General features: G+C 33.0%; 2 protein-coding genes across 3 annotated transcripts; one reads left to right on the forward strand and one right to left on the reverse strand.

Moving 5' to 3' along the window:
* The first annotated feature begins 1,240 nt into the window (after positions 1 to 1,240).
* On the forward strand, positions 1,241 to 7,013 carry LOC120192803 (outer envelope protein 80, chloroplastic-like). The gene is made up of 16 exons (XM_039195520.1): positions 1,241 to 2,012; positions 2,480 to 2,573; positions 2,702 to 2,784; positions 2,889 to 2,986; positions 3,097 to 3,166; positions 3,318 to 3,411; positions 3,972 to 4,053; positions 4,189 to 4,224; positions 4,992 to 5,145; positions 5,220 to 5,360; positions 5,549 to 5,619; positions 5,745 to 5,823; positions 5,896 to 6,011; positions 6,223 to 6,370; positions 6,642 to 6,711; positions 6,823 to 7,013. The coding sequence occupies exons 1-16, from the start codon at positions 1,383 to 1,385 to the stop codon at positions 6,975 to 6,977; spliced, it is 2,121 nt and encodes a 706-aa protein (XP_039051451.1). The 5' UTR covers positions 1,241 to 1,382; the 3' UTR covers positions 6,978 to 7,013.
* Positions 7,014 to 8,033: 1,020 nt separating this feature from the next.
* On the reverse strand, positions 8,034 to 9,635 carry LOC120192780 (PRELI domain containing protein 3B-like). Of its 2 annotated transcripts, none has more exons than XM_039195497.1 (2): positions 9,562 to 9,635; positions 8,034 to 8,671 (listed from the first exon to the last, which is right to left on the reverse strand). In XM_039195497.1, exon 2 carries the CDS (start codon positions 8,653 to 8,655, stop codon positions 8,098 to 8,100), a length of 558 nt encoding a protein of 185 aa, XP_039051428.1. In that variant the 5' UTR covers positions 8,656 to 8,671; positions 9,562 to 9,635; the 3' UTR covers positions 8,034 to 8,097. The 2 variants fall into 2 exon arrangements, with proteins under 2 accessions (XP_039051428.1, XP_039051429.1); XM_039195498.1 differs by lacking the exon at positions 9,562 to 9,635 and adding an exon at positions 9,240 to 9,384.
* Between the last annotated feature and the right edge of the window lie 4,211 nt (positions 9,636 to 13,846).

Below are 13,846 nucleotides of genomic sequence, written 5' to 3' on the forward strand. Positions count from 1 at the left end.
ATAATGGATATTTTATCTTTTTAAAATCACTTTACAACAATTTCAAACAATTAAATTTTAAATTCCAATTGCTATTATTTTCATTGATGAATGGGTATGGGCCTTTTGAATTGAGAGCATGGTTTTCGGCCTATTACTCCAAATGGGTAAATTAATTGGCCCAATAAGCGAGTCACAAATTTATTTTGTAATCTACGGTAAATGCTATAGTGAAACATAAATTCGTCACATTGAGGTGAAGAGTTCGGTCAAAAACATATTTTTTTAATGGTCTCAGTTCCGTTAACCCCACGTGAGTCAATATTATAATATACTTCCAGAAACTCGTCACTTCAAGGTGACGAGTCCCATTGGAAATAATTTTATTTTTTAAAATTCTATAAATAATTAAAAAAAATAAAGAAAAACAAAGAAATTCATCACAGTAAGGTGACGAGTAACGTAGAATACATAAGATATTCGTTGGGCAACATACAACTTTTGAATTAAAAAAAAATTAACCGTTGAAACTCGTCACGTCGATGTGGTGAGTTTTGTCAAATTTAATTTTAAAAAATAATTTTAAAAATTGTTTAATATATAAAAATAATTTTATTACATAATAATAATAATAAAAGTTCTTACAAACTAATATAATGCATAATAAAATTTATATATATTTTCGTAATTCTTAAAGATGTCGAGCAGTGGTTGAATAATAATGGTGCGTGACTCATCGTGTACGTCGTGGTCGTCCGCCTTGACCGTCTTTATTTGTTTGTTGAATAGGAAGTGTACAGAACATCACTCCACTTTGAGATCCTCCTTCGAAATGCTGTAATAGAGTACTTAAGGTATTTGAACCCATCATTACCTTCATTGACTCAACTTGACTACCGAAATCAATACCTTGTTGACCATATATAATATGATCTCATTTACGCTCACATGCATGTTATGTCGAAGATGCTTGAATGTTTTGCATTGCATCCTATAAACCTCCAACTCAATTCGACTAACTCTCCATTAAAACATGATATGGAGGTTATTATTCGACTCAATTCGTTAAGATATCAAGTCAAACTCAAATTTAAACTAAATCTACTAAAATCGAAAGTTAATCGAATTCTAACCGAAGTAGTTTAGATAATTCAGGTAAGGGAAAGAAAATCCAAAGATCCGACCCATTTGAGCGGCACATCTCTAGGCTTACTTCAACCGAATCCTGGTGTTACCTGAAAGCAGTTCAGATATAAAACCCTCAAGAATGTATGTACATCATTTTCTGCCGTCTAAAACTAAAACAATAACAGCCCTCTAAAATTTCTCAACCCCCAGAAATTGTTGATTGAAGAATCAAATTCACTCTCATTTCTTCTTCTCCAGTTATACTTGCATCCGCGATGCCTCGCAACGACGGCGTTCTTTTCACCTCCTCATCTTTCAAGATCCCTTCTTCCAACCATTCTCTCTCACAGACCCTAGCCTGTCACCTCTCCAGAGCTCGTCACTCGGTGTTCCAACTCATTCACTCACTCAGGAATCGCTCCAATTTTCTCAAAAATCATCCTACCGCCGCATCCACTCACTCCGCCTTCGGAATTCACTCGCTTCTCAGAGACTCTCCCCTACTCTGCTGTGCGTCACTGTCGCTAACCACTCCGAGCGACAACCTTTCTAAATCGCCTCTGTTATGTTCTGCCTCCTTGTCTTTGTCCCAGCCGAGTTCGCCCGACTCCGCTCAGTCCGGGTTGGAGGTGCCTCAGAAGGGACAGTCGACTGCTGCCGGTCGATACGACGAGGAGAGGGTTTTGATAAGCGAGGTTCTCGTCAGGAACAAAGATGGAGAGGAGTTGGAGCGGAAAGACCTTGAAATGGAAGCCCTTACCGCGTTGAAAGCTTGCCGAGCCAACTCAGCATTGACTGTGCGGGAGGTCCAGGAAGATGTTCATCGGATCATTGATAGCGGCTACTTCTCCTCCTGTATGCCCGTGGCTGTTGACACGCGGGATGGTATCAGATTGGTGTTTCAAGTATGTTATCATAGATGTTTAGAAGTTTAATGCGTATAATATATTTGTCCTGCATTCATTTCTCTTTTAATTGCTCCGAATTGCAGTCATAATTGAGTATGTTTTTGGTCGCTGGTTACCATCAATGTAACATTTCTACTTGTGGGGGCTTAGCTAGTGATCTCTCTGGCACTAGTTTAATCTTTTCTGTTAGAATTCAGGGGAATTGGAGAATTTCCCGCTCTGTGCCGCCTTCCTTCATAGAGTGTCGCTGTGGAAACTTCATATAATTAGATACTCTCATAGTCCTAGGGAGTGGGTGGGTGAAATGATAGATGCTCTTTTTGGCTTGTCTTTCTTGTGTCATAATTTCTTTTTGTTGTTAGCTGTACATTTCACTCCGGTTTTGGGAATTACATGCCAACCAACTTTGGCACGTATAGAAACATAATATTCATTGGGTTGACATTGGCTTCTTGTGGCATAAGGTAGAGCCAAATCAGGAGTTCCACGGATTGGTCTGTGAAGGGGCCAATGTTCTTCCATCAAAGTTTCTCGAGGATGCTTTTCGTGATGCACATGGTAAGTTTTTCTTTTGCATTCTTCAGTATGGATGGATTTACATTTAGATGATTTACTTGATGAGCTGCTTCTTAATTCTGGTCATAGGAGGCCTTCATTATTTTCACTTTTGGTGTCAAGCTGTGCAGGAAAAGTTGTAAATCTCAAGCGTTTGGATGAAGTAATTAATTCTATCAATGGATGGTATATGGAACGTGGTCTTTTTGGCTTGGTTAGTACTTTGCCGTGCATGGTTCTTTAATTTGGGGATGCAGTTGTACTCTTCGTTAATCTTTGGTACAACCATGCTCTATTAACTGTTCTTTGACCTTATAGGTTTCTGGAGTTGATATTTTTTCTGGAGGTATTATAAAGTTACAAGTTGCAGAAGCCGAGGTCAATAATATATCCATACGTTTCCTTGATCGAAAGACGTAAGAAGCTTCCTTCAGTTTGCTTCGCGACTCTCTCAAACATGCATATCAGACTTTTAAGTTTGTTAGGATTAGAAAATAATGACCTGAAATGCTTGTAATTGCTTCAGTGGAGAACCAACTAAAGGGAAGACAAAGCCTGAAACGATACTTAGGCAACTCACAACCAAGAAGGGACAGGTGTGACCCTATGTCTAGCTTTTGTTACTTGCATAGGTGTTTTATTGATGATGAGTCATATAGATATATTTTGGTCAAGGAAGAGTGCTTGTGGATAGCAAAATTTGTCCCAACTATCTTGTGTTGCTTCCTTTGAACCATCCTCCTACAGGTGTATAGTATGCTTCAAGGAAAAAGAGATGTGGATACGGTGTCAACTATGGGTCTCATGGCAGATGTCAGTATCATTCCTCAACCAGCTGGGGGTGAGTGAATGCATCTTTGAATGAATCTTGAAAAGAATTGCATGTTCTGTTCTGAGGTATTCTTTGCTGGTTGAAAGAATGTTTAAGCTAGTTCCTGAAAATGTTATATTTTATGTACAATGCCCTTGTGAGTATTTGGTTGGCTATTTTATGCTGAGGACCTTAACTGGTTAATGCTGATTTTTCAGAGACATAATGCAATAGCAAGAATGCAAGATTGTCTAATGAATTTTATTACAGATTATTATTGTTCTGGTAGTAAGTAACTAAGTATTATGCTATATAACATACCTATAATGATGTTATAACAAACATTAGTACTAGCCAATTAATATTATTTGCTTTGTAATTGCTGTGTAAAGCTTTTGTTGGAAGTTGAAACCAGTGGAATACATTTAATTTTCCTTTACAGGATTTGACGCTAATTGATTCAATAGGCATCAGATGATAGGCTACCTTTTTTGGATATAGTTTGTAATTAAATATGTTTTATGTTAACATTGTCAGACATTTCTTATGTATTTATTTGTCTATTGTTGTTCCGATTGTCAACATTGTAGATGCTGGTAAAGTTGATTTGATAATGAATGTTGTTGAACGTCCAAGTGGTGGTTTTTCTGCTGGTGGTGGAATATCAAGTGGGTATGTCATGCGTTTAAATTGCAATACTACATGTTCTAGCTTATGTCCTTGCCTAATTTAGTTACCAAAACCTATATTTATTTTTGGTTGGCATGTCTTAAATAATATTTATGCTAGTGATGTATAATTTTGTAGGATTACAAGTGGCCCTCTATCAGGACTTATTGGAAGGTAACGTGGCAAATTTCAGTTCTGTCTGATTCCATTTTTTCAATCCACCCTTCTTCTGCAGTTCATTTTGATTTGTGCATGCAAATGATAAGTTTCATCTCATTTAACTTTTCATGCGTTTGGGAGCAAATTCCTTTTTTGAATGGGATGTAATTCACATTCGTTAATTTGTTCCACCACTCATAAATATCAGAAATGTGCAGTATTTTTCATTACTCTATAATACAAGCAAGAAAGTTTTCTGGAATAAATTTGAGTGAAAAGCCAAGCAACAAGTAGGTTTTCTCGTTCCTTAGTGCCCTATCATTTTGAGAATTAAGTTGGCTTTGCATTGGTTGTGAGAGCCCATATCAATTCCTTTGGTTGAATCTTGTTGACTTTGGTTGCTTATTTCTTAATGATTCTCATCGAGTGATAATGTGCATAGTAATTGATACACTAGAAGTTGCTTTCTTGGGGTTGTATGTTACAGAACCAGGGTACGTTTTGGTACTAAATGACAGAATAATATTCATAATGGTGGATTTTATTGGAAGCTTTTATGTTTTCTTTTCATTGTGGCTTCTTATTCTATTCAACTTCCTTAGGCGTAAACTTTCTTACATGCAACCACATATCTCATCTTGTTATGTCACTCTGAGCCTTCAGCATTTCTTGTTTCCTTCCCTATTGTTATTGAGGCAAAGGAGAGAAATTTAGGGTCTGCTAAATCTGATGACATGTATTATGCAGTGTATCATGTCTCATCTGTTGTTTCCTATGTGCAGCTTTGCATATTCTCATAGAAATTTGTTTGGAAGAAACCAAAAGCTTAATATTTCCTTAGAGAGGGGCCAAATTGACTCTATATTCCGCATTAACTACACAGACCCATGGATTGAGGGAGACGACAAGAGGACGTCTAGAACAATAATTGTGCAGGTGGGTTTTGCTTTTACTTTTTCAAATGATTGTATTGGGAGATTGATTACTATCTTGAACATTTCTTTTTACAGAATTCAAGAACCCCAGGGACACTTGTGCATGGTAACCAACATGACAATAGCAGTCTGAGTATTGGTCGTGTAACAGCTGGTATAGAGTTTAGTCGACCGCTCAGGCCAAAATGGAGTGGAACAGCTGGTCTTATTTTTCAGGTAGAGCTTGTTACTTCAACCCATAGCTTATTTTTCTGACTGCTAGGTTCTTGTTCTGGGTTTTCTTCAAAGGGAAGTTTGTAACCAAGTAGTTCCTAAAATTTAGTTGTTATTCTGAATTTGATATTTTGGGGGGTTGTGGTTTATGTTTCAGTTATATGATTTATTTATGATGTTTGAATATGCAGCACGCTGGTGCTCGTGATGATAAAGGAAATCCAATTATCAAGGACTTCTATGGCAGCCCACTTACTGCAAGGTTTGTATGTCTGATGCCTGGTGTTGTATAGCTTCCATAAGATTTATTTCACTTCATTAATTACTGTTATGATTTTTTTGGTTTTATTTTCTTGCTTTTAACCTTGTATTAAAATCTTAATGTAGTGGTAAGCCTTATGACGATATGTTATTGGCAAAATTTGAAAGTGTCTATACTGGTTCTGGTGATCAAGGTTCCTCCATGGTTAGCATCTACACCATGTGGTTTTTCATCACTTATAATATGGATGGGCCTGACTTTTTGTTACCTTTGCAGTTTGCATTTAACATGGAACAAGGACTTCCCATCATGCCTGAGTGGTTGTTTTTCAACAGAGTGAATGCTCGGGCAAGAAAAGGTGTTGAAATTGCTCCAACTCGCCTTCTTTTAAGGTATTATGCTTATCGCCTTATCATCTTTATTTTTTGTATACAAGGAATTACATATTATGGTTATCGTGGTTTATAAACTCTTGTTTTCTCTATTTGTTTTCTGACTTCAAAAGTTTTCTTGCTTGGTTTTACCCTGAGCTTCGTTATTTCTCGAAAGAGAGAAATTGAAGAGGAGAGAGTTGTGCTGACTTGCTCTGTTTTTTATTGCTAGTTTGTCTGGTGGGCATGTGGTGGGAAATTTTTCTCCTCATGAAGCATTTGCTATCGGTGGAACTAACAGCGTGAGAGGTTACGAAGAAGGTGCTGTAGGCTCTGGACGATCTTATGTAGTTGGCTCAAGTGAAGTTTCTTTCCCAATGGTATGTGAATATTAATTCCACCTCATCTTTTGTTGTTTTCATGGATATAATGTGCTTGCTGGAAGGATGTTGAATTCCTTGATCCTAGGCTAGTATTTAAAGACTATTCAGCAGAGCCATATCGGGCATGATGATATTTACCTTTTTTTTATGGAACTCGGATTTTTGATAAGGTTATAGGGAGACAAGAATCTAGCCATTGGAGGATGAGAATTAAATAAAAAAGATAACCTAGATGCTGCATTGATTTGTATTTTTTGCTATTGTGCAGCTGGGGCCTGTGGAAGGAGTTATATTTGCTGATTACGGGCATGATTTATGGTCAGGACCCAATGTGCCTGGTAAGTCCTTTTTGGTTAATCTTCATTTTTTATTTTCGTTTCTTGTGAATTCTGTGTCCTTTCTAACATCCTTTGTTTCCCATGAATCTGTTTGTTTTTTGTGTTATTCAGGTGATCCTGCGGGGGCAAGATATAAGCCTGGAAGTGGCTATGGATATGGGTTTGGGATCCGAGTGGACTCACCTTTAGGGCCTCTGCGACTTGAATATGCTTTTAATGACAAACATGCAAAGAGGTTTCACTTTGGGGTTGGCCATCGAAACTAAGAAGAAACGGTGCTTTTGTCCATTGGAAACCGTGGACCATTCGGCTTCATAGTAATCTTCGAATGTTCGTGTCCCATAAAGTATTCACAATTTTGATGGTAGTTGTCTATATTATGGAGAAGAACATGGATGATGATGGATGTCCTGATTGATTTTATTGATGCATGATCTACAAGTGTGTCTAGCTTGATTCAAAATCTCATCAATTTTTTTTTGGCGTTCCTCATTCATCCATTCTATGCCAGCCTTCATCCCATTGTCCTAAACTTTTGATTATGGGTTGGGTCATTGATAAATTTTCGTCTTGACCTCTTAGCTCTTCTTTTGATCGCGTTTCGTAAGTTGTTCAGGTTATTTTGTAGGGAAACCCAAAGTAACAACATTTATGTTATTTTTGGTTTATCAACATAAAGAAAATTTTGCTTCTTACATAATTATTAAATAATATGGTCATAGATTTGTCTTGAAATTAGAAAAACGAATTGAAAGTCTAGTAGAAATGAAACTATTTCAAAATAAAGTGTCCTGTCAACTGAAATTATTTTATTATTAAATAATTTGTTAAGAATATTAATATTAAAGTGATAATACATGGCCATGCCTCTATCATATTTGGTCAAAGAGGAAACTCAAGTTCATGAAAGCTTTTGTGAAAGTTTGGTGTATGACTGAGTGATTGTGTAGTGTGAAAATGTGTGATGCAAACTCAAAGTAAAGAAGGCTTGTGCTTTGAAAGATTGTCAAGGACGAAAATTTAAAAAAATCATTTAAATTCATCCCTCTTTCATACTATTTATAGCTTAGTTTCACCATCAACCTGTGTTTACCATCAAATTAATGCAGTTGATGTGCTATCCATTTCCATAATAGATGGGTCTTGTTTAATAATTGCATAGCAATTTGAATCATTCAGTCATTAAACCAAACATCATCTGGCAAAGTAAATTGAATCTTAATCCCAAATTAGATATGGACTACACCAAAAATTGCACCAAGTCTAAAAAGGGCATTCAAAATTAAACCTAGACCTTCCAGGTTTCTGCATCTTACATTCTTCTGTTATTTCCTACTGTATGAGAGAAGCAGCTGAGGCTTCAAGTGCAGAAAGTGAAAGTGAGACTCATAGAGCCATCCCTCTAGATTCAGCTTCAAGATACTTACAGATCCTCTCCATTACCTCTCGACCCTTGACACTATTTTGCATAAACCTCTCGGCACATCGCTGCTCCACTTTTTCAGCCATGGACGCAAGAGCCGATAATGGCTTAATACAAATACTAGTCTCCTGTCGGCAAACAGTCCATCCTGTTGGATTTTCTGGGTGAGGATCATACCGTATCTTCTCCTCTACCTCTATAAACTTCTGAAGACTGACATTACGTGTTGTGAGTTGCATCGACTTAGATTGGGCATCAACAACTGTTGATTCTACACAGTGGCAGATATCCTGGCCGATGATTTTGCGAACAAACAATGGCCCCGGAGCATGTATGGTAAGAGCCCGAGTACTGTAGAGCTTACCAGAGAGAGGATCGAGTTTGTGATTCAAGGTGTCGACTTCAAGGATATGAGACAAGGTGTGCTTGTTCTCAGGATCAGCAAACTTACGCCAAGAAGCAGACGTTACTCTCTCCCATGGATGCTTGTAAATGTGCTCTTGTGCATATGCCTTCACCATCACGATCCGACTATAGCTGTTAATAGATAAAGAACAACAACTCAGACTCCAAAACAATTTGCATCCATGATTATTCCGGTAGGAATCACTTCGTCTAAATGATAGTAAATCTGAACTAAACATACAACAATAGTAAATCTGAACTAAACATACAACAATTAAGAAAAATAATCATCGTTTCAAAAGTTTTAAACTCGATCAACTTCAAATCCAATCTCCAATCAAGTGTAAATTTTGATAACAGAAGCTAGTCAAGATAGCTTTGATATCATTGAGATCAAGCATAAAATTCATTTTAGACATAACATTCGTTCCTGCATTATAGAATTAAGAATTATAGTATAACTATGCATTTATTTACATGGTGGAATCAAGTTGCAGGAGTTAAAACCTAAAAATTGAAAATAATTTCTAAAAAAACAATTCTTTTTCTTCAACTATCATCATGATCTACACAAAACAATGACAAACAGAAACTAAAATTGTATTATGGACATCAATTTAGTAACAAAATCTAAATTCATAAAATATACAACATTTTGACCCAAAGAAGGAAAGGATATAAATTAAAGATCTGAAAATACCCAGAAATTAATTACAAACATAGATCATCTAAAATCCCGTGTAGGACTTAAGATAAGCTGAGATACCCATGAATCAATTGGATCCACAAAAGAAGGGGGAAAAAGGTAGATCACAATCTCAAATCCGTCTTAAAAACGGGACAAGAAAACAAAATAAAAAAGAATTGAATTATCCTATAAAAAAAAAAAGAGCTAACAGCCATTAATTAAGAGTTGATTAAAAGTATGATCATTATTTAACATCCACCAAGAATGCATGAATTATATCAATAATAATATCAAAACAGTAATGAATAAGAAAATTTGAGAGGAGAAAACGCACCATAAACAAAAGTTGCGGCAGAGTGAAACCCTAAAAATATCTCGAGAAAATGTGAAAGACGAAGAAAAGGGTGATGGTGCTGAGAGCCTTAACGGTGTCGTTTTGTGACCTCCTTTGACCCTTTACGTTTGAATTTCCTTGCAGCCCAAGTTCAAAAATAAATTACAAAATATTTCACATTATTTAAATATTGTTTGTGATTTTTTTGTATAATAATATATATTAAATAATAATTTATTTTCAAATTGAAAATGTTCACTTCCACGAACCAAATAATTATCCAATAATTATTATTAAAAATATTTAAATTTAACTTAATATAGACCTACGTCAAAAATCATTCGTCCAAATCCAAGTAGGCTTCAGCTTATTGGGCTGTTTGAGTCTGAAACAAATATACTTTTCAGAATAAATTAAATATATATATATATATAAATAAATAAAATTACTGCCGATGTAAATTAAAAGAAAAAAATACTGATGGTTAATAAATATGAGTTTTATTTTTTATTTAAACTTTATTTTTTCATAATTATTTTTTTACAAAGTTAGAATTGATTGTGATATATTGGTCATTTTCCCGAAAAATCACCTTCAGCGCCTTTATTTCCTTATCAGACATCGTTCACACTATATTTCCTGATCTAAGACCCTTTACAGAAAGGCGTACCCATGTATCGCGTTTTACGCCACGTGGGATAAGGCGCGCCCCCTGTAACGCTCCTTGTCGAATGTGTAAAAAATATGGCTGTTAGTTTTGTAAATATTTTTAAACTGATGTCAAATAAGTAATTAATTTCTGTTAGGGTGATATTTTTTTTATAAAAAACTTCAATTTTATCTATTTATTTTTTTGATATTATTTTTAAAAACAGTTAATAATGTTTATTGAATTTTAAAATTTAATTTTTTTAAAATATTAAAATATTAAAATAAACTTTTAATTACAATTGAGAGAGATCAAATGAATTATTATTCAATTTTTAAAAAAATAAATAAAAAAAACAATAAAAATGAATTAAAAATGAATAAAATTCAATAAAAATATAATGTAAAACTAAAAAATATCACCTCTTTATTTAAAATATTCTTTCTAATATTAATTTTAAAAAATATAAAATAAACATTAAATTTTAATTTTATTAAAATGAATAAACATTATTAACTTTTGTTAAAAATAATAATTAATGAATAATAATTCATTTGATCCCTCAATTGTAATTAAAAGTTTATTTTAGCCAAGTTTATGATTGTTAAACAGTCGTAGGTGTGGAAAGCTACAGGAATCGAATGAAAATTCGATCGTACAAAGTCAATAACTCAAAATTGTCTAACTGTTGTCTAAATATCAACTCAATTATATCACGAATAAATATCTGATAAAAGAGTTGATCTTTTCTGCTCAATCTTCACAAAAATTATTTTGTCTCATCATTTTCTCCTGCGAATGAGCTCCTTTATTTTTCAATTCTTTTTTGTTGAATATAGTTACCCACGTGCACACAAAAAAAACAAAAGTATACTGACTTTTATTGCAAAAGTAAATTGTAATTAAAAGTTTATTTTAATATTTTTTATATTTTTAAACAATTAATTTTAAAAGTTAATAATTTTTTCAAAAATATATGAAATTTATAATTTTTTAAATTATAAAATATTTATTATCATCATCATTTTGTAAAAGAAATAATAATTATAAAACCTTTTATAAAATTATTCATATTTTAAAATACTTTTAAATCTTCTTTTGCAAATTATTTTATAACTCGACAAATTTTGATTTTTGCATGAAATTACACAATACGTATATTCTTTTGCATGAATGTTATAAAAAGAAAGGAGCTCATACGGAAGAGAAAATGATGAGACAAAACAGTTTTTATGAAGATTGAGCAGAAAATATCAACTCTTTGATCGAATGTTTATTTGTGGTATAATTGAGTTGATATTTAGACAACAATTAGACAATTTTGAGTTATTGACTTTGTACGATTGAATTTTCATTCGATCCATGTAGCTTTCCACACCTACGACTGTTTAACAATCATAAACTTGACTTTAGGTCTTGAGAATATATTATTTTAAAATTAATTGTTTAAAAATATAAAAAAATATTAAAATAAACTTTTAATTACAATTGAGGGATTAAATGAATTATTATTCATTAATTATTATTTTTAACACATTTAATAATGTTTAATCATTTTTAATAAAATTAAAATTTAATATTTATTTTATATTTTTTAAGATTAATATTAGATAGAATGTTTTAAATAAAGAGGTGATGTATTTTAGCTTTACATTATATTTTTATTGAATTTTATTCATTTTTAAATTCATTTTTATTTATTTTGAAAAAATTGAATAATAATTTATTTGATATCTCAATTGTAATTAAAAGTTTATTTTAATATTTTAATATTTTCAAACAATTAATTTTAAAAGTCAATAAACATTATTAACTATTGTTAAAAATAATATCACAAAAAAATAAATAGATAAAGTTGATTTTTTTACACAAATATCACCCTAATAGAAATTAGATACATATTTGGCACCAGTTTAAAATTATTTACAAAACTAACACCTAGATTTTTTACACGTTTAACAAGAGGCGTTGCAAGGGGTGCGTTTTACCCAACGTGGCGCCTGATCAGCGTAAGCGCGGTGTAGGTGGCGCCTTTCTGCAAAGGGTGTTAGATCGAGAAATATAGTCTGAACAGTGCCTGACATTAAAATAATGGCACGGAAGGTTATTTTTCGGGAAAATCATGATATGTTTAGGATGATTAATTTAAAATTATCTTTGAATAAATATTTTATTATATTTATCTAATATTAATTACATATGTAGTCCCACATTTAAAATAAAACTAATGCTAAATTACATATGTAGTCCATGGGGTTTTCCCCACTTTACTATTGAAATGATCCTTGAACATTTTGTGGTGAAATCATGGCCAACAAGAGCATGATGAAAGTAGATATGCCTTTTGTTTTTCACCTTTAAAGTGAACATATATCCCTGGCATCGACATGGGTGGGTGGAGGGAATATAATCAGTTTCATTTTCTCTTCGCTTTTTTCACTTTGAGTGGAAACGTTCACGTGCGATAGTCTTAATATAAGGTTAAAATATAATAATAAAATCGGTAAAAAATGATCGAAAACATTATTAGGCACTAAAAAAATGATCGGTTTTGTTATTATTGGGGTTTTAAATAGATTTTTTAAAAAATGACTGGAAACATTATTAGGTGTTAAAAAATTACCGAAAACATTACTAGGAGTTAAAAAATGACTGGAAATGTTAAAAAACGATGTTTTAGGTAAAAATTATAATATTACAAGTAATTTTTTACCGATTTTATTATTTAAACAATAACAAAACTGGTACCACCTTATTTTAATCTTATATTAAGATGCCGCACTGTAAAACTGCCCCTTTGAGCTTTGGTGGAATATTAAGTAAGTTTGAGGAGATATAATTTAATTTAAAGTTAAAAAACGATGAACTAAAAATATAATATTTTAGATTGGACGTAACTAAAAATGTTAAGTTCTTAATATTTTCGGTTGAACTAAAAATGTTACATTTTTTCATAATATATTCTTTGTAATATTTTAGATTTAACTGAAAATATTAGGAATAATACAATAGTTTAAATTAAGCGTAACCTAAAATACTATATAAAGTGATTATTTTTTAACCTTAAACTAACTTATCGCACCGCATAATCACCTTACCTTTTCTCCAACAGAATGATGCAGTAAGGGGCACAAAATAGTAAAAAAAAATCCCCTAAACAGTGTAAAAAATAGGGTTTTGGGTGGGGTTATAATGTCCAATTGGGCTGAAAAGCTAGGTGAAGAAAACATTTGATGTACCCTAAAGTTGTGGATCCTTTTTCCAAAGAAATTCATGCGTAGGCAGAAGATGCCAACATCTAAAACCCCCCATGAAAGGGATGCTCTCTCTAATTCAATCTCTTGTTCTTTTGCACACTGCTAGCCAATCCTGTGATTTTTTAATGGAAATTATATGCAATTCCAAAAAAGACTTGATGGAAAAACAAGGCAAGCAATTAGATAGGAAACCTATGCAGTTAATTGACCTGGCTCTAGATGGCAACAACCATGGGCTTGTCATCGATTTTGCTTATGACATATATGTAGTCTTTTCAAGGATAAACTATGTATTTAACACCTAAACTACCAGTTTTGGTATGTTTTAGTACTTAAACTTATAATTTCTTTTCAAAACTTAACGTTAAATTTTGAACAA

Source organism: Hibiscus syriacus, unplaced genomic scaffold (assembly GCF_006381635.1).
Source record: "Hibiscus syriacus cultivar Baekdansim isolate YM2019G1 unplaced genomic scaffold, ASM638163v2 tig00116980_pilon, whole genome shotgun sequence".
In the NCBI taxonomy this organism is placed as follows: domain Eukaryota; kingdom Viridiplantae; phylum Streptophyta; class Magnoliopsida; order Malvales; family Malvaceae; genus Hibiscus; species Hibiscus syriacus.

What these genes read in the sequence shown, in the direction of transcription:
- LOC120192803 (XM_039195520.1), top strand. Translation starts at nt 1,383, where the DNA reads ATGCCTCGCAACGACGGCGTTCTTTTCACCTCCTCATCTTTCAAGATC. An exon ending in GGTGGTGGAATATCAAGTGG is followed by an intron (nt 4,054 to 4,188) that starts GTATGTCATGCG and finishes ATAATTTTGTAG; the next exon opens with GATTACAAGTGGCCCTCTAT. An exon ending in CAGCTGGTCTTATTTTTCAG is followed by an intron (nt 5,361 to 5,548) that starts GTAGAGCTTGTT and finishes TTGAATATGCAG; the next exon opens with CACGCTGGTGCTCGTGATGA.
- LOC120192780 (XM_039195497.1), bottom strand. Translation starts at nt 8,655, where the DNA reads ATGGTGAAGGCATATGCACAAGAGCACATTTACAAGCATCCATGGGAG.